The 24966-nt window shown below is 41.9% G+C and overlaps 1 protein-coding gene across 3 annotated transcripts; it reads right to left on the reverse strand.

Moving 5' to 3' along the window:
* NDUFAF6 (NADH:ubiquinone oxidoreductase complex assembly factor 6) lies at nucleotides 1-23969 on the reverse strand. Of its 3 annotated transcripts, none has more exons than XM_060243474.1 (9): nucleotides 23706-23969; nucleotides 18526-18625; nucleotides 15871-15993; nucleotides 11556-11612; nucleotides 10602-10704; nucleotides 9020-9153; nucleotides 6619-6720; nucleotides 600-656; nucleotides 1-145 (listed from the first exon to the last, which is right to left on the reverse strand). In XM_060243474.1, the coding sequence occupies exons 1-9, from the start codon at nucleotides 23906-23908 to the stop codon at nucleotides 17-19; spliced, it is 1008 nt and encodes a 335-aa protein (XP_060099457.1). In that variant the 5' UTR covers nucleotides 23909-23969; the 3' UTR covers nucleotides 1-16. The 3 variants fall into 3 exon arrangements, with proteins under 3 accessions (XP_060099457.1, XP_060099459.1, XP_060099458.1); XM_060243476.1 differs by having other exon boundaries at nucleotides 23711-23850; XM_060243475.1 differs by lacking the exon at nucleotides 23706-23969 and having other exon boundaries at nucleotides 18522-18625.
* Nucleotides 23970-24966: the final 997 nt, after the last annotated feature.

The following is a 24966-nucleotide window of genomic DNA, read 5'->3' on the forward strand; positions in this document are numbered from 1 at the left end:
TTAGATTAAAGACTCTTTAATACGTTTTCTTCCAGGACCTAATATATAACTGCAGAGGTAATAAAGGACTTATTCTATGCAAACTTGGATGAAATACATTGAAATCAGCTTTCTGTATTTTATTTAAATAATCCTCAAGAGCAACCTGGAATAAAAAGAGAGAGAAACAAGGTCAGCTACACAGCAAAAGACCACTTTACAAAGACAGGAATGAATTTTCACAGTCTGAAATATACCATCCAAAAGATGTTGTGCTATCAAAAAGAGCAGCAAGAAAAAGGGATCAAATTAATATTTATGGCCAAATATACCTGAATTTCACAGAGGTCCCTGTATTAGAGGACACTAAGAATATTGTAATTTCCATGCATTCATCTGCCCATCAAGATCATCATCGAAGGGTCTTCTCTACGTACCCTGACTACCTGAAGCAGGAAGTTTCTGGAGAAAGGATGTACTCTGGAACTCTCTCCTCAAGCCTGATCACCTGGCACCACTTTTAGTAACATTTTGGTGCCAGGCAACATCCACACTGTCCTGTCATTGTGATCCCACTTTTTTTTTGTGAGCTTAAAAAAAAAAATCAGAGTTCCACTTACTGTGTGAAAAAAGGCAGGAAAAGCTTTAACAGGAACATTCTTTCTGAAGGACCGAGCCTGAAGGAAGACAGAAAGCAAGTTAGATTGGAAAGTATACTTCAAGCATGGAATCTATAGAAGCTGCCAGGATTTCGCATGAACTGGGTTCTGTCTGAGTTTACTGCAAACTACAAGGAGATTTATTGTACATGTCAATAGCCTGGCACTAAACAGAAAATAAAATAAATACAAACTATTTGGAAATGGATGCTATGACTGGTATTTCCTTAGTAACTTTTGACTAAAAGAAAAATGATCAGACTGTAAATCATCTTTGCTGCATTGCATGTCTTCTCCTTGCTATGCCCTCATTCCAGTGATTCCCAAGTATTCCTTTTACAGTCAAAGAAGTTACATCAGTTAGCACTGTAGCCACAACCCTGGAATGAGACAGGGAGAGGAAGGCTGATCTGTGCATCATCAGAATTGCTAACACATGCTTATGCTATTAAGATCTAGAAGGGCTTTTATTCTGTACTGGGACAGAGGCCATGAGTAGAGACAACCCAAAATTGCCTCACTCTCTTGTTTCAGAAGGGAAAAGTTCAGAGCCCAGAAAACCCATTCCTGCTTTGGGGAAGCCACCTAACAGAGTTAGGATCCTCAAGGGCCTGACTGATCAGCTGTTACCTTGACTTCTTGACCCTCCAGCACCTGCAAGATACAGAACCAAACCCTCTTATTAGCCCAGAAGATCCAGGCACATCTTTTTGGGTGGTCAACCCCATGACAACAGGGAAAGAAAAGAATGCTAGTTCATCCTTTGCAGACACCAGATGTATTTAAAAGCTGGGTTATTTCCTGCAGCAAGCATTGTTTTGATGCAGAATAATCAAGAAGCACGCTAAAAGCCTAGCAAAATAGCAAGATTTTCAAGATATATACACACACTAGGAAGAGAACCACCAATATCAAGACATTACTGATGGTTAAAAGGGCTTGCGAGTGCTGCAGTTTTGAGGATATAAGTCATCTTGACTACTAGTGTAAGCAGAGGGCTTATTCTGCCCTCTGCTGGTCAAGTGAAGACTGCCTATGACAGAACTTTAGAACCATCCACCCATGTAATCTCATCTGTCAAATTTGCCTTAACTTCAGTCATACCACATTGGGGCATTGCTGTATGGTGGTTAGGAATTCCAGGTTCAGCTATGAACCACACAGGACAGGGCTAGTCACCTGCTCTCAGACTAAACTAAGTGCACAGGTCTGGTGGGTAAATGCTCTGAAACTCAATGTTAGCCTGCTGCAAACACAAATGGGAGTTCAGAGACCTCTACAGGCCACAAGATTCCTGTTTTTTTTAAGGGCTGTTGTGGAAGAAAGAAGAACTTTGGAGGAAGGGAAGCCTAAAAATGTAATTATCATTTTCAGAAACAGGACTACAGCTCGCTCAAACTGTTTACTAAACACAGGACAGCTTAACATATCACAAAGCTAATTCATGCCAAAACAGGGTTTCCCAAACTTTTCTTTCCTGTGGCCTGGTTATTTTTACACTTCTCCATCGTGGCCCTCTAAAATTTGGGGGGTGGAGCCAGGAGACTTTGGGGGTGGAGCCGGGAGACAGGAATTATGTCATTTCCTGTGGTGTCAAGGGCCAAGTGATGTCACTTCCAGGGCACTCCCCCAAACCTGCCTCTACTTCGGAAATTCATTTTCAGAAATATCTCTCTGAAACTCATGCTGAGCCAAAATGGGGGTGGAAAGTGCGCAGTCCTCTCTTTTCACCCCCACACCTGCATGTACCTATCTGTTTGTGTATTCTTCTCCAGCTTGCAAGCACTCCTAATGCCCATGTTCAATTGCCTGCACCACCTACACATCCCTTCCTCAACAGCACTGGCCAGTGTATGCAGTTGGGAGTGCTGTTGCCATTGCCATCAGGAATGCCAACACTGTGTACCACCCACACTAGGCCCTGGCAGCTGCTCTAACTCAAAATATACTGACACATTTAGTAGGCCCTTCCTTCAGCTGCTACTACTGGAACCCTGGCTCAAGCTACAACCAAGCTTGCTTGGTTTCAAGAAAATCTTTCGACAGATACTTTTCATACTTTTTTTTTATTGAAACACTGGACAATTGCTGTGAAAGGTAGCAGAGAATTGTACTGCAATTAATGAATTAATTTCAAGCTATATGAAGTTCATACAAGCTTTTCTGCAGTTATCCCAAAAAGGATATTTATGGCTGTGTTTCCCATGCCTTTAAAAGCAACCTGTTGTGCAGATGCTTAGCCAGTGAACTACTTTCATCCTTTTTAATATCTACAGGAGGAGTTTAATTTGGTGTCAGACAGCTGTTAAAAGCAGGACCAGTAAAATGGTGCCAAGTTCATAGTACCATCTCTTTCAGTGCTGTTGAGATATACCGCAGTAATCTCCAATAATCTCTTTCTGCCCCACACCTCTTACTCTCACTCACTCACACAGAAATCTCATAGAAGGCCACCTGGCTACAACTGGGGGTGCCAACATTTCATTGACAGAGCTCCTATGTCTGCAACAACAGTATGATGAACAGAAAAGTTTCATCCAGTAAAAATGGAAGGAAAGAAAGAGAAAGGTAAAAAAAGGGAAAGAATGAAATGGAAGGAAAATAAAATAAAAGAACATAAACTTAAGAGGAGCCATGTTGGATCACGTCAGTGGACTATCCAGTCCAAAATTCCCCCATACAATGCCCAAAAAGCAACAGAATGTCCACCCGTGGGGCCAGGGCACTAGAAGCCCTCCCACTGTTGCTTCCCCCCCCCCCTCCCAGCATCAAGAATACAGACAGAGCATCACTTGCAGGGAAAGAAAGAAAGAAGGGGGGGAGCAAAGAAAAAAAAAGCCTTCCTCACCATCAGATGACCCCAGCCAGCAAAAATTCTGCCCAGGAGTCATTTGGTAAAAAAAAAAAAGCTATTGGAATGCCCACTCCCTGCCCCTCCTGGCTGAAAAAAAATACACAAACCCTTCTTTGCTGCCCAGGCCTCCCAGGGAAATCTCCCCAAAAGAACATACTGCAAGGCACATGAAAGCTCATACCTTGAAGAACACTTCATGGGTCTAAAGTGCCAGTGGATGCCAGCTTTTCTCTCAAACACTGGGAGCAGGGGAGAAGGAAGGAGAGGCAGCCCAGCTCCTCTCTGCACAACACAGAGACAGGGCAGGGCTAGCTTCGCTGGGGGTGGGGCTAGCTTTGGCTTTTCTTGTGACCCAGTAGTAAGGCTTCCATGGCCCAGTACCGGGTCACGACCCTGCAAATGGGAAACACTGTGCCAAAGCATTCCTTTAAACTATATATAGGGGGCAGGTTTAACACGTATCTTTCAACTGTTAAATGAAGATTATATGTAGCCATCTCCTTGTCTCTGCCCCAAGGAAACAGGACAGAGGAAATGGGCAGAGGATGCCAGTTTTTGATAGGAGGAAAGCCTTCATCTAACAGGGGAATCTGCACAGAGCCCTGCAAGGGGAACTGCAGCCTTCAATGCATCACACTGCAGGATGGATAAATGAAAATGGGAGAGGCTATTCTTAATGATAGAGGATATGCCAGCATCAATTACAATTAATTTGTTTGTATTTTTATCTTGCCATTTATGCTAGTATGTCCAGACATCTCAAGGACCATTGCAGGAGAGTCAACCATAATTAGGTACTAAACAAGAACTTCACTAGGGTGGAAGCACTGACTGTATGAACCTTTTGAGGTATTTTTTGGGACACATTAACTGCCCTGCACTGGCCCAGCTGTTTGTTTTGTTTTAATATATCTCAGCAAGCAATCCATATGAATGCAATATGTGAACCAGGCAAATTCTACACAGTCAGCAGCAATCTTAAATGTCTAGAACATTTCTGTCAACTATACTCACAACTACATTTGTGAGCCAGTTTGGTGTAGTGGTTAAATGCGTGGACTCTTATCTGGGAGAACTGGGTTTGATTCTCCACTCCTCCACTTGCACCTGCTGGAATGGCCTTGGGTCAGCCATAGCTATCACAGAGGTTGTCCTTGAAAGGGCAGCTGCTGTGAGAGCCCTCTCAGTCCCACCCACCTCACAGTGAGCTAGCTCATAGGTTTTTTTCGCCTCTAAGCTCACCGGTTTTTGTCTTAGCTCAAGAAAAATGGCCCCAGAGCAAGCTAATTTATGCAACAACTCACAACTTTAATGCCAATAGCTCATGAAGTAGAATCTCTGCACACAAGACTTCATAGCTTAAGAGGGAATATTGGTATGGACAGTGTATCAATACATCATCAACTGACTCAACCTTTTCCTTTTGAAAATTGTCATCTGTACACCTGAGTAGGCTTTTAAAAAAGGGAGGGAAAGGGTTTAATTCAGTGCTCAAAAGGGATTCACATTTTCAGCTGGGCTGTGGTGGCAGAGATGGAGATGGAAGGAAGAGCTGGCGGGAGGGTGGAGAGAAGACAGATTTTACATTGTTCCCCTCTCATCTGGCTATGCACACTAGACACTGGCTGCATATACTATAGAACTGTTTCAATAAAAGATAAGATTTGAAAGGATTCAGAAAGCTTCTCTTAGTGCAAAGACAGGGCTGTGAAAAGAGGCAGCTCCAGATCACTTAAATCAAGGCCTCCTCAAACCTTTAGAAGAGTTGTCCTGACCTGGATAGCCAGGCAAGCCTGATCTTGTCAGATCTCAGAAACTAAGGGTTGACTCTGGATGGAAGACCTCCTTGGAATACCAGAGCCTGGAGGCAGGGGCAAACTTTATTCAGCCAGCTCTCTGAATATCCTCCAGGCCCCCACTAGGGGTCAGTCACCAGAGTTTGTCATGACTTCTACCTGCACACACACAAAAATATGCCCCCAAAGCCCATTTTTCCCCCTCCCCATCCATTTCCAAGCAATGCTATATCACTGAGGGGAAGGGAAACACAGAATTAAGGCAACTTTGGTGCTTGTGCTCCTAAGGCAGCTTTTTGGCGATATTCAGACGTTACAAACTCTGGGTTGTTTGTGATGAGAATGAACCTGGTTTACATACGCCCTTCATAATCATTACTCTTGCACTCCATGCTGAGACCAAAGACTTTCTAAACCAAGAAATCTAGCCACAATTTGCTGTGACAGTAGAATTTGCATTTCTCAACCAACTGACATTTATTTCTGGTCCACAAGCTAGGAGGCTAAACTGGTATCCCAGTTTGCAGGAAAAAGACAAAGCCCAGTTTGTTGTAACATCCAAATTCAAATGAGTTCAGGGAGTTAGAATCCACAGTTTATCGTGACTAAAGTCTTCCTAAACCTGGAAGTCTTCAATCTCAGTCCACATGCAAGGGGAAGGAGGTAAGAGTAGCAGCATAATCTCAAGAAATAAATCAAAATTATATTCATCATAAACAACCTTCAGACTAACATTGACAAGTGTTCATGTCAAGCAGGTCTGCAGAGTTACAGTAATTTACATAAGCACAACCTCACTTCCTATCTAAAGGCTATTCAGCAATGCTAGTTTCATTGATGAAGGCACATTTAAAGCAAACACTTGTGAATTGCTATTCCCTTCCTTCCCCACAAGAGTCAGAAAATTAACTAATACCTGTGCAAGCCTCTTTTTTTATTTTCCCAGGAAAACAGGACCTTGCCTGTCCTTCATTCTCATCCCTTCTAGCCTCATCTTGTGAACAACCAAACCAAAAATTTCACATTTGCAAATAAAATCATTCAACTTTTCCAGCAAGCGCCAAGTTCAGGTGGTTACGCTTTTCTGCTTACATTCAAACCTCAAACATGGTTTCTCAGCACCTATTAGAATTAAGTGGAGCAAGATACAGATTCTACTTACTCAGAGCAGACAGGCAAAGGCTACTCTGGACTGGACTGTCAGGACTGTACTGTCAGTCATCCAAGTGCCAAACTACAGAAAAATCTCAAGAAAGGAGACCAGTTTTGTCAAGAAACATATTTACAACATTAGGATTATAGAGACTTCAGCAAAATAGAAGAAACTCACATGTTCCAGATGAACATGTGCCTGACTGGCAACGTCATACATTACATCTTTCACTTTTTGCTCCTGTTTATGCCTTATGAAATCCTCTTGCGAAACATTGTGCTGGTATTCCAGGAAGGAAAAAACAAAATTAGAAAACATTTGTGGTAAATAAATTAAGAGAAAATTAAAAAAAAACCAACTTCCCCAAAGGCACAGACACCTGATTACAGTATAACTAATAAGCAGTTTTAATTTGCAAAGTCTGCCCTTACACTGCAATTAAACAGGTTCCCACACTCCTTTCCAGTCATGAAACAGTCTCAAGCTTCACGTAAGACTACAGAATATTAATCCACTCTGTTGCTCAAGCAAGATAGTCAGACAGACTAAATGCTGCCAGGCCCAGGTTAGTAGCTATTTTTCAAAACAGCCATCTCTTGCAGTGATTAACAGCACTGGGTCCCATGCTAGGCTTGCTCTTGTAGGTGCCAAAAAAGGATTCTTCAAACTGCTTCTCTCCAGAAAGAGCAGCAACAGGGGCTTTACCTCTCCTCTTTCAAAAATTTCCTGGGTCAAATGTTATAAGGGGAAGTCACCCTACTGGTGTACACACTGGTGAGGAAGGAGTTAAACAGTCCATTTGCCTGAAGTTGGATCAAAAACTGGCTTAGTAATAGGAAGCAGAGAGTCAGTATAAATGGGCAGTCTTTGCAGTGGAGGACGGTAAGCAGTGGGGTGCCGCAGGGCTCGGTACTGGGTCCCATGCTCTTTAACTTGTTCATAAATGATTTGGAGTTGGGAGTGAGCAGTGAAGTGGCCAAGTTTGCGGATGACACTAAATTGTTCAGGGTGGTGAGAACCAGAGAGGATTGTGAGGAACTCCAAAGGGATCTGTTGAGGCTGGGTGAGTGGGCGTCAACGTGGCAGATGCGGTTCAATGTGGCCAAGTGCAAAGTAATGCACATTGGGGCCAAGAATCCCAGCTACAAATACAAGTTGATGGGGTGTGAACTGGCAGAGACTGACCAAGAGAGAGATCTTGGGGTCGTGGTAGATAACTCACTGAAAATGTCAAGACAGTGTGCGTCTGCAATAAAAAAGGCCAACGCCATGCTGGGAATTATTAGGAAGGGGATTGAAAACAAATCAGCCAGTATCATAATGCCCCTGTATAAATCGATGGTGCGGTCTCATTTGGAGTACTGTGTGCAGTTCTGGTCGCCGCACCTCCAAAAGGATATTATAGCATTGGAGAAAGTCCAGAGAAGGGCAACTAGAATGATTAAAGGGCTGGAGCACTTTCCCTATGAAGAAAGGTTGAAACGCTTGGGACTCTTTAGCTTGGAGAAACGTCGACTGTGGGGTGACATGATAAGAGGTTTACAAGATAATGCATGGGATGGAGAAAGTAGAGAAAGAAGTACTTTTCTCCCTTTCTCACAATACAAGAACTCGTGGGCATTCGATGAAATTGCTGAGCAGAAAGGTTAAAACGGATAAAAGGAAGTACTTCTTCACCCAAAGGGTGATTAACATGTGGAATTCACTGCCACAGGAGGTGGTGACGGCCACAAGTATAGCCACCTTCAAGAGAGGTTTAGATAAAAATATGGAGCACAGGTCCATCAGTGGCTATTAGCCACAGTGTATGTGTGTATATAAAAATGTTTTTGCCACTGTGTGACACAGAATGTTGGACTGGATGGGCCGTTGGCCTGATCCAACATGGCTTCTCTTATGTTCTTATGTTCTTATGAAGTTAAAGTGGTTGGATCAAAATCCAAGCTTGGGGCCAGCTGCATAAAACCTACTGTACATTTAAAAATAAAACAAAATAAAAGATCTTACATTTAACACTGTTTCCCCAAAAGCCTTTCCTAAGACATCACATGTTGCTTTATTTATTTTTTTAAAAAAGATCAACCCTCCTGTTTATTTTGCATCTTGCAGTGTAATATAATCAAGTGGGAAGGCAACACATAATTTCTATGCTGTGCAGAGCACAATTTCTTCTGTGCATTCCGCATTTAAGGGTGTTAAACCTCCACCAGCCAGAGATGTCTTAGAAGTTTAAACAAGGTGTTAGATGAATAGGGAAAGGAGTGCTATTTCACACTGATAACTTTGTCAAAGTGTAATCTCTTGCAGTCATACACAAGTGCCCAAGCGTAACCAACAGGCCATCAAAAAGACAGTGAGGTTAAGATATAGTAAGGTCAGATAAAAGTCATCCATAATTTTCTTTATCAGTATTTTACTGCTGGAAAGCAGCCACGGTACATGTCCAAGATGACCCTTTTCAATGGAGTGATACTACAGTAACTAAACAAAATTTTAAAAATCATCAAATTTCATTTGAACAACCTAATCTTCCACACGTGTGTGTGTGTGATGCTGATTCCCAGCAGAATCCTCCTACCAGCATACATATGTCCATAGGCAGAAACACCTTTCCTCTGCTAGCATGGTATGGAGTTGCTCTTAAGCAGGTTACAATGCCTTGTGCCTTCCCAATGTGACTGGCAGCATGGTCAGCATGGATATCCTTCACACCTGTACTTGAAGAAGCAGACATTTAAACACACAAGGATCACAACTGCCCTGACCTGGATGGCTCAGGCTAGCCTGCTCATCAGAAGCTAACCAGCATCAGTCCTTGTTAGTATTTAAATGGGAGACCACCAAGGTTGCTACACAAAGGCAGGCAATGTTTATCTCATGCTTTCAAACCACTTTCGGGTCGTTATAAGTCAGCTGCAACATGACAGCACTTTTCACTTCCATGGGCACAACTCTAAGCAGACTCACTGGAATGCAAAGATCTACTGAACTCAACAGGACTTACTTCCAAGCCAACATGACTAGGGCTACAATGGTGTATCTACAAGTAAGACCCCTACAAGTATTCCCCTTCAGACTGTACCCACAAGTGCACTGACCCCCCCCCCCCCTTGTAAGTGTTCCCCTTCAGGCTGCTTTAAAAGGTATTTCTCTCTGCCAGACTGCAAATAAGCTCAATCAAGAAGGGAACAGGAAGAGAACGGCCAAGATGAATGGGGCTGCCTTTGTGCCAAACCCAGAAGTTGCAGCTGGTGCAGAACGCAGCGGCTAGGCTGTTGTTAGGGCTCCCGAAGTGGGAGCACATACAGCTGGGGCTGCGCGGACTGCACTGGCTGCCGCTTGCATACCGGGTTCGGTACAAAGTGTTGGTTATTACCTTTAAAGCCCAATATGGTCGAGGGCCTGCCTACCTGAGGGACCGTCTCTCCCCATACGAACCCCAGAGAGCACTGAGGTCAGCAGGAAAGAACCAGCTGAATATCCCTGGGCCGAGGGAGGCCAAACTGAAGAACACAAGGGATCGGGCCTCCTCTATCACAGCTCCACACCTATGGAACCAACTTCCGGACAAAGTGCGGGCCCTGCGGAGTCTTGACCAATTTCGCAAGGCCTGCAAGACCACTCTGTTTAAGATGGCCTTCGCTGAATGCTGAGCTAATGATAGATTCCCTGCTGCTGTATTCCGCCATCAATTTTATTACAAACCTGTAATTTAGCACCATAACTGTCAATTTTAATTGGAATGTTGTTTTAAACGATGGTTTTATAATGTAGTATTTATTGAATTATGTGATTTTATTGTATTGTATTATATTGTGTCATACTGTATTGAACTAAAATGTTGTGAGCCGCCCTGAGCCTGCTTCGGCGGGGAGGGCAGGATATAAATAAAAAGCATTATTGTTATTATTATTGTCAGGGAGACCCTGCAGGTAGTTAAGCAACCCTCTACAGCCTAATGATTCCCTAGAAATGCCAACTATCCCCATATTTCCTTGGCCAATGCAAGCTTGGGGACTTACATTTGTCAAGATAATATGCAGATGTGCTATAGGAAAGCTGTCTTGAGTATTTAAACAGATTCTTCCATTTTCCATCACTAGGAGTGATGCACTGTAGACTAAAAAATGTTCTCAGCATTACTTCAGAAATGCACCTACCAAGTGTTTCCAACATGAGATAAAGGAGTGAACTCTGAGTGTTTTCTGCGTATGCTTCCAGTTCATTGATATTCCGATATGCTCTATCATCCAAATTTTTTTCCTAGAGTTTGAACACAAATAGCTTGTTTTCTAGTGTACATCCAATATAAGCAATTTACTCAAGCAACTCATGTGAATATTCAAATATACAACATAGTCATCATCAAAGAACACTGAATAAACATAATACAAAAGAAGCCTTCTACAAGACACAGACAAGACACCAAGCCCATCTGGCATTAACCATTTCCCACCAATGTGCATAGTCACATGACTACCAGAAATAACATCACTATGTTTGTGGCTTCTCAAGTGCCCTTCACGCAAAATGCAAGCCAGATTTCTATCCAAGGGTTGGTTTGGGTTTTTTTAATGAACTGATAGTAACCTAAGAATGATCAACTTGAATTGAGCTTAGATTCCTGTCTTCATGTAATACTTCACATTTTTAAAGACAGAAGTTCTACTAATAGAATGCTATGAGGCAGGAGAACAATGACACCAGATCATGAGAAAATCACGATCATGAGAAAATGCACGATCATGAGAAATCCTTAATACTTTTCAGTCCCGCCACCGCCCCACCTTTACAACCCTGCCGTGACAGGCAGAAACAATATGTGTAAGAGCTTAACGCCAATTTAACTGCTCTAGCCTTCCCCAAAGAATTGTAGTTTGATTATATTGATCTGTTAGAGAGTGTCCTATGCTCTCTTTAAAGGGCAAGTCCCCAGGGTTGCCTGGGAAGTGGGAATGACTACTGGACAAATACATAGCACATCTATGCCCACGGCAAAGTCTATAACTCTGTTCTACCAGAAAACAACATTGCCTGTTTCAACACCTAAACAAAGCAAAATAAAAGAATGCTTACATATTGTTAAGATTATGTGCATTTAAAAAAAACCTTACCCGTTCATCAATAATCTTCATAAGCCACTTTTTGGTCAGGTTTTGTCTCTTGATAGCCTAGAAGTGGTTGAGCACAAAGTCATCCATTTTGTATGTTTATTTTAGAACAAAAGGAAAAACCAACCCAGGATGTAGCTGGGTCTGACATACTCAAAAGTCAGACTCACAACAGTAACCTCTCCCTCCCCCCGCTCCCAAAAAGGAACATATTTGACTGCACTTTTTTCACTCTTTTCTCCACAATTCAACAGCGTAACCTTTGATTAATAAAATACTATTACAGAAGAGAACATTATAAAAAGCAGACATCAAGAGGAAAAATAGACTAAACTGTATTACTGACATTCTCAGAGGTACCTTGAACTCATCTTGTCAGCCAGATGCTCAGGTTTATTAAACTGGAGCTTTTGTCTTGAGGACATTTTAATTCAGTTTGGAGAATCTGGTAGTTCCAGGGGGATGGGGTGGAGGAAGCACACCTTCAGGCAGCTTTCACACCAGGATGATTCTCCACTGTGCTCTCACTGCTGCTCGGAGGGCAGAGTCATTGACAGTGCAACAAAACCTTCATATGGGCAGATCCTCTATTCTTTCCCATCATATCTGCTATTCCATCCACCCCTGCTGTGCATAAAGTCCAGCATTTGGTTCACACAGTGGCCAACCAGCTGCCTCTAGGAAGCACATCAGCAGGATAACTGCAACAGCGCCCTCCTGCCCATGCTCCCAGCATAAAAAGAGGCACAGGTGGAAGCAGGTATCCATAGCAATACATCTACTTTTAATTTAAATAACAACAAAAAGCCTGACGGTATAGTGGGGTTGTGGTGGAATTGTGGTTGCAAGGGGGAATGGAGAGGCATTGATCTTTCTAGAAATATTGTACAAAAGCAAGTTTTGGATACTATGCAGAAGAGTCACAGAAAACCCAAAACATGAATAATTTGCATGAAGATAATGTGCAAAAGAGGAAAATTGCTGCCACCTGAGGGGAGGGGGGAGTCTTCAAGCAGAAATGAGCTAAGCAGAAATATCAGCCTTGAAAATGTATTTGGACATATCCTGTTACAGAAGTTTATTAAGCAAGGCATGACAAAGAATATCGGGAAATCTAAATTACTGTGCATTAAATGTTACAACTGAAAGCCAAGGAAAGCATACTTTTTTGGTATGGTAGCAATCTACACCAGTACTGAGAAAAAGGCAACACATTTAGAAGGTATATTTGTCCTTATAAAGTATTCACGATGACCTCAATGCAGTAAGATCCTGAAATTAGCAAAACAATTGATGCACTTGTCTCTTTCCCACTTAGGAATTTTACAGTCTTATAGAGATTGGATATACAACAACATTTGCACAACTCTAAGGAATGATGGGAAAGGGGGAGTTAGATATTCGGATATTTCTAGATAGATGTTTAACAGAGTGGCTAAGAAAACTGGAACCAAATCTTCGTACATTGATATAAAAACAATAGCAAACAGATCAAGGCTGCAGTTCAATTCAACTGAGAACATGCATAGCTTGCAGGAAGTCCCAGGTTCAGTCTCCGAGTAACACAATCTGGTAGTAGGTGATGTGAAAGGCCCCCTTCCTGAGGCTCTGGAGAGCCTGTTTTAGCCAAAATAATACAAATCGTCTGATTTCTTATAAGGTAGTTTCATATGTGTAAAGAGTTCCCTAGCATACATTTCTCAAATACTACTGAATAAAGATGATAATTACAGGCCTATTTATATGCAAACATCAAGGAGGAAAATGGTTCTTGTTCTACCTACTATTATATGGAAATATGCAATGCGCAAGAATAATTATTATGCAGTACTTTCCAGTTTAGGAGAAGACATTAAAAGAAAATATTTTATCTTAGACCAATTTACAGCTAGAGCGATCAGCACTGTTGAAACTGTGATCAGCCCAGTGGGGACTTCTTATATAACTGATCTTGCAGCTGGGCAGATTACTTTGCAAGCAGATTGAAGGCTAACGTCATATTTGATCACCTATTTGAAATATGTAACTCCTAGAAAACACAGCAGTATTGCTATTTTCTATGCTGGCCATAAAGTATTGGAAAATTCAGAATGTTTGCAAGTTGAGGGAATGGTCAGTTATACCCTGGGACTGAACGCCAGTCAGTCAAATCACCTATTCTATTCAAGGGAAGGAAGGGCATCAAAAATACATGCAGAGAGAAAAGGGGATGTGGTTTAGGATGTTTCAGAACATAAAGCAGAACAGTATTAAATATAGCCACTGCTCTCTGTTATGAGACGTTTCTATCTCTCAAACATGAATATAACACATTCTATTTGTATGTTGAATATGAAGTAAAAATGTGTTACTTAAGTTATAACTTCATATAAAACTGATAATGTTTAACTCCAAATGCAAACCAAGTACAAATCTGGTGTGTGATGAATAGGACAGAAAAATATTAATGACTGGGGACAACAAAACAATGATGTCGCTGAGTCAGAAAAGAAAGGAAAAACAACATTCTGATTCATGGACAGCCTGACTCACAAAAACCAGTCTGGACAAGTCCACAACCAACATGTATGAAGCTATAAGAGGCTTAGAAAGGAACAAACATGGAAACAGGGTAAGAAAGAAACAAAAACCTCCAGGAGCTAGTGTGACATGTGTTTGGAGTGTTGGACAAAAATACCTAGATTCAAATCCCCACTCTGCAATGAAAGCTTAATGGGTTTGGCCAGGCAGTTTCTCTGAGACTATCTTGCAGCGGTTCTGCAAGGATGAAATGGAGGACAGAGAGGCTCGTATGCCTCTCTGAGCTTCTTGGAACAGGACAGAAATCTGACAGGTAGGCTTTGTAAAAAGACTTTGACAGAAGGCTTTATAAAGACTGACAGTAAAAAGACTTTGACAGTCACTCCCAGAAGGGAGAAACTAGTGGGTTGAGAGGAACAGGAGAGCATGCACATGTACATCTGGCCTTGCACTGACACTAGGGATGGGTGGCTGAACCATGAACCCATATGCACCAGGAGGTTGGTTTCAAAACCAACCTGGTTCCTATTGTCTAGGGTAAAGCCCTGAAAAATAAAGCATATACTGCAAGTTTAAAGCAGAAGCCTGCCTGCTGCATGTTTGTACTGATAGGCAAACACCTCCACATCACCAGTCAATCAATTCTGCCCATCCCTGAAACTTTGAAATAAATTTTACACTTTGAAATAAATTTTCCTTTTCCATATCAGTAAAGACAATGAACAAACAAAAATGTTTGCACAGCTGCTGCTTTAAAAGATACAGACAGTGTGACTGAAAGTGAGGGGATCCATAGAGGCAAGACTAAAGGCTGACCTAATGTACGGTTTGCTGGTATGCACATGTGATGTTTAAGATATAATGCCATGCTCAACCAGTGGCTGAGGGACATGTTGTGAGCAGTGTTCCCTCTAAGCTGAGTTAGTTTTTATTTATTTATTTATTTAGAATTTATATCCCGCCCTTCCCACAAGTGGCTCAGGGCGGCTTCCAGCATTAGATCCAACATAAATTAAACAATATTTAAACATGTAAGGGAATAACTTTAAAACAGATAAAACCATAAAATTAATAAATATTCCAATATATACAGAGATCTGGCAGGTTGCATTAAAATTCTCAAGCTTGGTGTAGGCTAACTAGTGTGAACTAGCTCACAGTTTTTTAGCCTCCAGCTCACACATTTTTGTCTTAGCTCAGGAAGGGTAGCCCCAGAACTAATTCATGCAGTAGCTCACAACATTAATGCCAGTAGCTCTCACAAAGTAAATTTTTTGCTCACAAGACTTCACAGAGGGAGTATTGGTTGTGTGAGTGTATGTGTGTGTGTGTGGGGGGGGGGGGTTATATTACATCTGCATTCACTCTTGCAAATAACCAAGATTCTGTATTTCTTATAAGGGGACTTGGATCCCAGGAACCATAACTAAGAGCACAGTCACAGTGTGACCAGTAGTTCTATTGTAATTGCTTTACACATCCCTAGAAAGATCTAACTGGAAGCAAGTTCCAATGCAGCCTTGCACTTCCCTCCATAATTCATCAGGTGAAAAGTCACATCCATTTCAATGAATTACATTTCACATCATGCTTTGACATACCTGGGAACTGTGTTAACTTAAGCAATTCTAGTTCTTGGTCTTCCTATCATTATTACATTTTAATTGGGTGACTTATGCTGCTTAATTGAATTGTTTTCTAGACTTTAGAATCCACCTTTCTTTTTATTTAGTTTTTTTTCCTGATATCAAGCAACAAGTACAAACGGTTTTTTAAAACACAAACATATATTTTATACCTTCCACAGCTCTCTAGCGACAGGCTGTTGTGGTGCATTATCACGATAAATTTCTTCTACAGCTTTCCTCCAAAACTCTATACGCATTAACCCAATAGTCTTCTGAGTTACTGCATCTTTAATCTGAAGCACAAGCATAGGTTGGGTTACCTTTTCTTCAGTTTTCTGCTCTTAAAACTAAATTAATCCAGTGAACTAAATCCTTTTTCTTAATGCCTTTGTACTAGCAACATACACCAAATACATTTTTCACTACACACCTGATTTAAACCATCCTTACAACACACAGGCTCTCTCACCTAATAATCACACCACCCAGAACACTCAAGTGCTCCACTCAATACAATGTTTTTCATACTTATATAATGCTTTGGAAGAAAGATCTTCAGCTGAAAAGAATTCTAGAAGGTCTTTAAAAGTGAACTAATATTGATATTTTTGTGTGTTTCTAATCAATTATTAGAAACCAATTAGAAACAAAAAAAAAAAAAATCAACATTGTGTGCTTCTAATGGTTTATTAAAAAGAGCCCCGTGGCACAGAGTGGTAAGCTGAAGTACTGCAGTCTAAGCTCTGCTCACGACCTGTGTTCAATCCCGGTGGAAGATGAGATGGACCTCCTGATGGCACTTGGGTTTTTTGGCCATTGGGTGACACAGAGTGCTGGACTGGATGGGCCATTGGCCTGATCCAACATGGCTTCTCTTATGTTCAGCTCAAGGTTGACTCAGCCTTCTATTCTTCTGAAGTCGCTAAAATGAGTACCCAGCTTGGTGGGGGGTAAAATGTAGATGACTGGGGAAGGCAATGTCAAACCACCCTGTAAAAAGCCTGCCATGGAAACATCGTGATGCGACATCACCCCATTGTCAGAAATGACTGGTGCTTGCACAGAGGACTACCTTTAATCAGTTATTATCCCAAAATAATAATTATTGTAAACATTCTACACTGCTTTTCCATCTGAAGATCCATCTGATCCATAGTAAGTGACCGTAAACCATAACCTACTAAAAACAGTCTCCCATTAGAAGAAAAAAAAAACTGATCAGCACCCTAAAACAATGTTAAGCACTATACTAAGTACACACAATATTCCAAAACATCAAGTCAAAAATTCCATAAACAGAGGCAGACACGCAATTGATATATTGAAATCCCTCTGAATGAGGATCCTCTTTGACAGACCATAAATGGATAACAAATGGGTGGAAATGCAATGGAAGGCCACTCCATAATCAAGGCACTGCAACTAAGAAGTGGCCACTCACCACGCATCAGTCAGTGGGGACACACAATGAAGGGTCTCCAAAGATTACCAGCTTTTTCTATCTTGCTCAATTTTTCCCCTCAGCAAACTATTAACCAGAATATGTAACTTATGAATGAAACAGCCTATTTGTGAGCAAACTGTAAGGTGATAGCAATTCTTCCCCTGCCCCTTGAGACTTGTTCACATGTGTGTCATTATTGTAAGTTGTTTTGATGATCAACAGTGGCCTTATCCCTCTGTCAGCAGCAGAAAAACTGGCAGAATCCCACTTCTTTGATCTATAGGGCCATCCAAATAAAAAAGCCCAAAATAAAGCTACAAAAGATTTCCTCTGAAAAATACAAGTAGAAGCTGAATGGATTTTTAACATACAGTTTTCACCAGTGATAAAGTACCTGACCAACTATGTCAGAGGGGATAAAGAATGAAGTTTTAAATTGAACATATGAATTAAAAAGTAACAACTCACTGGTGATCATTCACCTGGGAGCTCTTTAAAAACAAGACTTAACTGTGAAATGGTTAAACTATTAACCAGAATATGTAACTTATGAATGAAACAGCCTATTTGTGAGCAAACTGTAAGGTGATAGCAAGTTTTTTTAATGATATGGGGAAGTAAATTATGGATCAATCAGCCACTATTCAGGTGAATTAGTCAAAACTTTTATTTATGCTGCAATTTTTAACTTTATAGAAGAACAAGCCTTACTGAAGTAAAAGAATTCAGCAAGGATCCTGCTAACACACTCTTGCATCATTAATCTTTTAGAACTGTCTGGCAAACAAAGAGGTGATCCAATACTTGGCACTTTCAAAGAGTCATTGCCAAAGATCATCATCAAAGGCTCCTAAACAAATTTAGCAGTCATGGGACAAGGGGATTGTTCCTGTTATGGATCAGTACCTGGTCAAAGCCCCAAAATAAAATAAGTTGACTTTATAAATGAGCTAGGAAGGACCAATTAGGGAGCCAAGGTCATAAATGACACCTAATTACCCAGGGCAGTAAAAGCTCAGATCTCTCAAAACAAGATTGTGTAACAGCTTGACAGATGAGAAGTTATTTAAATTAATACACATTACAAACATGTGAACAACCCCCCCCCCAATGAGCAGTGACTCACAAAAGTTCATACCCTGCCACAAATTTGGTTAGTCTTTAAAGTGCTACTGGACTCTTGCTCTTTTCTATTGATTTTTACCCCAGTTTCACAAGTAAATGCTATAGGAGGGAGGGAGGGAAGAAGGTGCAGATGTATGAAGGAAAAATCCATCATTGAATAGGTAAGTGTGCTGTGGCTCTGAAAAAAGGCGAAATCCATGTTAAAAATCACAGGTCTTTCACTCAACATTTCACCATGGAATATTTTAATACCTGCCTGAGCCAGTTCAATATTGAAAGCTCTCAGGGCAAAAACAGAAGAGCGTGATTCTGCCGGCAGTAGTAATGAACAGAGGAAGCCTTCATAGTCGCGTTTCCTGGACAGGACAAACAAAAATAGAGACAAAGTTATGTTTGTGTCACAAGTTCATGTAACAAAGGGCAAAATAAGTAAACACAGTGTCTCCAGTTCAAGGAATACAGGATGTAATTTCAAGCCCTCCCCTGCCCCAACAAAAACATTCTGTGGTAGATGTTATGGTGAAATACTTGGAGATCTATGGGAATGTTTGCAGTTACATAATCTCAAAGTGGAAACAAACAATACCAATTTCTGTGAGTAAGTGACAAGGCACCATGAAATATATTCACCACAACCACTTTGGGACTACATAAACCAAGTTGTGTATCTATTGCCAAACAATCTAAATCAGTATTAGAACACGAACCTGATTCCTGTCTTGATTCAGTCATTTTGAGGGAAACTCACACAACCAACATGTCTCTTTCCCATTTAACTACTCAACTCATATTGCATAGTACAGGGGTGGCCAATGGTAGCTCTCCAGATGTTTTTTGCTTACAACTTCCATCAGACCCAGCCAGCATGGCCAATGACTGGGGATGATGGGAGTTGTAGGCAAAAAAACATCTGGAGAGCTACCGTTGACCACCGCTGGCATAGTAGAATCCTGTACTAGTGATTCTTAAACTTTGGCAGCAATCCTACAAAGAGTCAGGCACATCTACGACTCGTATTGTGGCTCACAAGCCATTGTGGATTGGATTCTATTCCCACAGCAGCCTTCTGCAACCCTGAAAAGGCATCCTGCAGGCCACAGAAAAAGTCACTGGGCAAGAGAGGGCAAACTACAGTGAGGAATGAGATGCAAACACATCACTCCCTCCTCTTGCCCTGCCACCTTTCCTCTCCCAAGCTTTCTCTGGGTGGTTGAGTGAGGTGGGGTGATTCCACCTAAACCTCCCTCCTCACTGTGGTTCTTCCTATGCCCAGTGTCTTTTTATCCTGCACCCCAACAATGCATTATCATAATTACAGAGGGCTGCTGTGGGAAGGGCAGGTGGGGAAAGATCCAACACCACAAGCACCTTCTGTTTGCATTCTTACCCAATCCTTTGGGATTTTTCTTGATGTTCTGTTTTTAAAACTGCATTGCTAAATCCCAGTATTCCCCCACCTTTCCATTTTAAACAAAACACTGCAAGAGTTTTAAGCATGTTTGTATTTTAAGTAAAAATTATTTTTAACTGTGTTTCTCTGTATCCTTTATAAAGTTTACATCTCCACTACCAGGCAATACATTTTATGATACACATGGCCTGGCCCCACGAAGTCCCATTTATGTCAAATCCAGCCCTCATAACAAATGAGTTCAGCACCTCTGATTTAAGCCTTTCTAACCCACCATTCCTTCTGAGGAAAGTTGCACTTAGCAAGCACACTATTCACCACTACTGGTCAAGGCAGAGTATATAATGATTACCCCATGCCAGCCCTGTCCACTTTCTAAAAACAATTGGTGGGTTACATGGTACCTGCAAGCAATGTTCCCTCTAAGCTGCAGAGAGTCTTGTGAGCAAAAAAATCCACTTTGTGAGCTACTGGCATTAAAGTTGTGAGCTACTGTATAAATAGTGTGCTCTGGGGTCAGCCTTCCTGAACTAAGGCAAAAATGTGTGAGCTGAAGGATGAAAATCTGTGAGCTAGCTCACGCTAACTCAGCTTAGAGAGATCACTGCTTGCAAGCACCATGCTGGGTATCCCTGGTGTGCAGCAACTGCGACAGCAGTTTCTTTCTTTCTTTTTTCATTAAGACTATGTTCACACAAATATTTCGGATGTTTTAAAACAAAGGGTTCCCCTCTTCCCCCACATTTAGCTAACAGGACCTGAAACAGAACTCAGGTTCCACTCTGCGAATGGATAAGAACAACAACAACTTCTCACACCTGAGCATCTGACGTGGCCAGGAAGGCTCCCAACATTCTTAGCATTTCAAAGAATGCATAAAACAGAACTGTTCAGGATGATGTTTGTTCAGGGAACATAAATGTGACAAAATCAAAATACAAGAGAGTTTTTATAGTGGGAAAAGGGTTGTCGTTTAAATTGTGGAAAAACTGAGCAGTTCTTGTTCTTTTTTCCTCCCTCCTCGTTCTACGATGTTTACAATACATGATACTATTTTTATTCTGTTTCTCCATAATGACGTGATCCAACTTTATTGCATTGTTTACTGCCTAATCATGTAATCCAGTTTTATTGTATGTATTATGATGATTTTTATGGCATTGTTTTTATAATTCTGTAAGGTGGATCATAAATGACAAAAATGAAAACTTTTAAAACCATTATTATTATTTGCATTCTTTTTTATTACTGACAAACACAGGTCTTTGTTGTAATCTCTTAACACTTCAATAATGACAACTATGCTTAATTGTATATGATTAATTTTATTTTCCAGAGCCAGACTGTGTACCTATCCATAGAAATAAAGATACTTATTTTTTAACTGGTATTCTCAGGAGAAGGCAGTGGTCAAAATTAGGCTGCTTCCACAAAAGGTGTAGAGAAAAAAATGGTACTCATACATTTCAAATCTGACTATCTTTGCTAAGGGAAAAGTTATTGCCACACAAGGCCCAAGGACAAAGTGGAAATAGGTACAGTTTACCAGAGCCTCGATGGGCTCAGGCAAGCTGTAAACCAATTACCCAACGTGATCTGTTTATAATTCAAGAAATAACAGGTGTTTTTTACTCTTTTACAACACAGGAGATTGTACAGATTGTACACAATGTATGTTGGAATTAGGTGGGGGGATTACTTCATACATACCCCTTAACAACATAAGAGAAGCTATGCTGGATCAGGCCAAGGGCCCATCCAGTCCAACACTGTTACACAGTGGCAAAAAAAACCCCAGGTGCCATCATGACGTCCACCAGTGCGGCCAGGACACTAGAAGTCCTCCCACTGTTACCCCCCCCCCAGCACCAAAAATACAGAGCATCGCTTGCCCCAAACAGAGAGTTCCATCTATACCTTGTAGCTAACAGCCACTGATGGACCTCTGTTCCATATGTTTATCCGGTCCCCACTTGAAGCCATCTACACATGTAGCTGCCACCACCTCCTGCAGCAGTGAATTCCATGTGTTAATCACTCTTTGGGTAAAGAAGTACTTCCTTTTATCCATTCTAATCTGACGGCTCAGTAATTTCATTGAGTGCCCACGAGTTCTTGTATTGTGAGAAAAGGATAAAAGTACTACTTTCTCTACCTTCTCCATCCCAAGCATAATCTTAAGCATAAGCACTGCTGCTATCTGCCACAAACTGAAGATTCCTTGATGGAGATACAAAAGGACCACTTCCTTTCCAACAAGCAGAGTGGCGTTACAGCTTAAACGAATATTCACCTTGAGTCTCAGTAATAAAAGCAGACTATAAACAGAGGGAAGATTAATAAATAAAAGGAGTGGAAAGAGGAACTATATTGATCGAATGAGTCAGTAACTTCCTATTGCTATCATTGAGCCCATGGAGGGGGGGAAAGAGCCTAGCTAGCACATGTGCAACATGCCTGGCTCCAACTCCACCTTCCTTCCAACTGCCATGAAGAGAGCCATCAGCAGGACTGCAGGATACATCCAAACGGCACTCCATCACACCTGGATACAACTCTGACGAAAATCTCCTTCCCGTGGATGTTAATGTTATTTGTTGTTATTCTTGTGAGATTCTGTGGGCTGAAATGAAGGCTAAAAATATAATGAACTAAGTAACACAAGTCCTTGTTTTGACAGGGCTGTAGCAAGCCTTCCTCACTAGGTGGGGCTGTTACCTCCTCAGGTAAGCCTACATCCTCCCCAGCCCACCAGCAGCAGCATTATATAGTCAAAGGGGTCTAGGCCCCACACAACTTGGCCAGGGAGGGTTCTTTAGGTTGAAAAAGATTATGATTTCAACATAAGATATTCCTTATCCATTTAAATAACTTGGCATGTTGGCAACCAGAATGGTATTTCTTTAAAACCAGGAGTTTACCTGAAAATAAGCTGCTACTGCTCTTTAAATGAGAACTACTACAAACGTAAAGTTTGGCTTTTGGAAAATAAAGTTTTATTTTGCAAATGTTTGCATAGACTAGAGCATGGGTGTCAAACTCATTTATTATCAGGGCTGTATCTGACATAAATGAGACCTTGTCAGGTCAGGTCATATCAGGCTGGGCCATGTGTGAACCTATTTAAGATTAAGTAGCAGAGATATAAACCTTATAATAGACACAAACACAACGTTTTTTAAAATAAATTCAAAACATACTTAAAACATTAACACTCAGTCTTAAAGGTGCTTTCTTTGCATCTCTCCCATGGGATCCAGGGAAGTAGGCAAAGGAAGCTCTGACTCTTTCCTTCCTTCCCCAGGGGACCAGGAGGTGGAGGAGTCTCAGTCAATAGAATGAAGAGAGGCTTGGCTCAGTAGCTCTGCTGTGCAATTTGAAAATCAAGCTCTCCCTTCCCCCTTCCTCCCCAAGGGAGCAGTCTCAGCCAATGGAGAAAATAGAGGTTTTGCTCTTTGGCTCCTGCGTGACTGAGCAAGCCTTGCAAAGCAACCTGTTATGCAGAAGGTAGCAGAAAACAGCCAGTTGCTTGGGGGCCTGATTTGGTCCCTGATTGCATGTTTGACACCCCTGGACTAGAGCCCACTTCCTCAGATCCAGTGACCAGACCCTCAGCACGCAGCATTTTATGCAGGAGTACGGTGGGGGGGAGGCAGGATCAAGGGGTCACAAATAGCAGAACAGCCTGAATGCAGTGATGTAAAATTCAAACCTGGTTCAGACAATTATGGAGACTTCATCAGTAGTGTCACGTGTTCTGCATAAGGAGTTCCAGATTTTACAGCAAGCCTTCACACTTGTAAAGAGTGAGAAAGCTCCAGTTTTTTCAGTTCGGGCGGCCCCACCCGCGCTACAACCCCGCCTTGCAAAGGGAGCCTTTAAAAACCTTCTACCCCTTCAAGACGAGAGTTTGGTACTCACTCTAGGAGTATTTGATGTAAATAATGAGAAGTCACGCCCAGGAAGCATCCGCCAACAACCCGCCCCGAGCAAGGACAGGGCAGAGGAGTCGCCTTGGCACTCACCGCACCAATTCCATGCAGTAGCGCTCCTCTTCGCCAGTGCCCGGCTGGCTAGAAGCAGCGGCCACGGCCACCGCCGGTGCGGCCCCTCCGCAGCTCGCCGGACACAGCAGCCTCCCTCTGCCGCGCGACCCCCGAGGCTGCCCATAATAAGGAGCCGCGCGCAGCACTCGGCCTACTCTCGCAGCGGTTACTGCAGCAGCCATTTTCTGGAGTCCCCGCCCAGTCTCTTCGTAGGGCTCACCCCCTGCTGTCAGTCCGCGCTTCGTTCCTGGATTTGGCCAATCGCGTTATCATTTCTGCCTCTTCTCTGATGTCAATCACTAGCAGCGTAGGCTGTAGAGGTGAAATGCTACTTGGGACAACATAAAATCGCCCGTTTTGTGACTCAAGGTTGGCACGGGTGTAAGGGGAAAGTATCTTCCTTATTCAGAGTAGTTGTATCGTTTGAACGCTGGCTGTGGTTTGGGATCATTTTGAGGTGGAAGTTAAATTAGATATGACCTTGGTTGCAACCTGAGGTTTGTTTTGTGGGGGATTTCTTTTGCTATATAGATAGATTCAGGTGGGCAGCCGAGTTGTTGATCTAAAGTACTAGAGCAAAGCAAGAGTCAAATGGCACCTTTAAGACCAACAAAGTTTTATTCCGAATGTAAGCTTTAGTGGTGCTTTAAGCACACCATTAAACAATAGCATGGAATGGCAAGCAGTCCTAAATATAGAGAAAGTGGGCAGTGAATTAGTATGCAGAGTCTTGGAAATGGGTTTTAGCAGATCATTTTTAGCAAATCTTTTGCTGTGCTGTGTGTTTTCGGCTGACTGTGATGATTTCCACTGATGCAGACACACACACACAAGACACTTGTTAAAATGTGTATCCTGTGTAATTGTTCCATTCTGTGTATACTGTGTGATATTGCAATGGGCGTCTATCGCTGTGATACTATTTTTTCATCAATAAAGAGAGAAAAAGTATCCAGCTTATTTATTTAGCTACCTATACCCCGGTTTTCTTACCAATGGGAATTCAAAGCAGCTTACAACCCTCTTCCATTTTATCTTCACAACAACCCTGTGAGACAGACAACAGGCCCTTGTCCTCCATTAACTGTTGCACTGCTTTGGCTGTTCCCCATCTGAAATATGGGAGCAGTGTGGGACAGTAGTATCTGGGAGACCCAGGTCCCAATCATCACTCACACCACGGAAACTCACTGGGTGGCCTTGAGCCAGTCACAGTCTCTCAGTCTAATCTACCTCACAG

Source organism: Heteronotia binoei, chromosome 7, assembly GCF_032191835.1.
Source record: "Heteronotia binoei isolate CCM8104 ecotype False Entrance Well chromosome 7, APGP_CSIRO_Hbin_v1, whole genome shotgun sequence".
NCBI classification, from domain to species: Eukaryota; Metazoa; Chordata; class Lepidosauria; order Squamata; family Gekkonidae; genus Heteronotia; species Heteronotia binoei.

Excerpts from the sequence above, each read along its gene's own strand:
- NDUFAF6 (XM_060243474.1), bottom strand. The coding sequence starts at position 23,908 with ATGGCTGCTGCAGTAACCGCTGCGAGAGTAGGCCGAGTGCTGCGCGCG. Across the intron at positions 11,613-15,870 it reads TCGCTAGAGAGCTGTGGAAG|GCTATCAAGAGACAAAACCT; the intron begins GTATAAAATATA and ends AACCACTTCTAG. Across the intron at positions 146-599 it reads TTCCTGCCTTTTTTCACACA|GTTGCTCTTGAGGATTATTT; the intron begins GTAAGTGGAACT and ends TTTTTATTCCAG.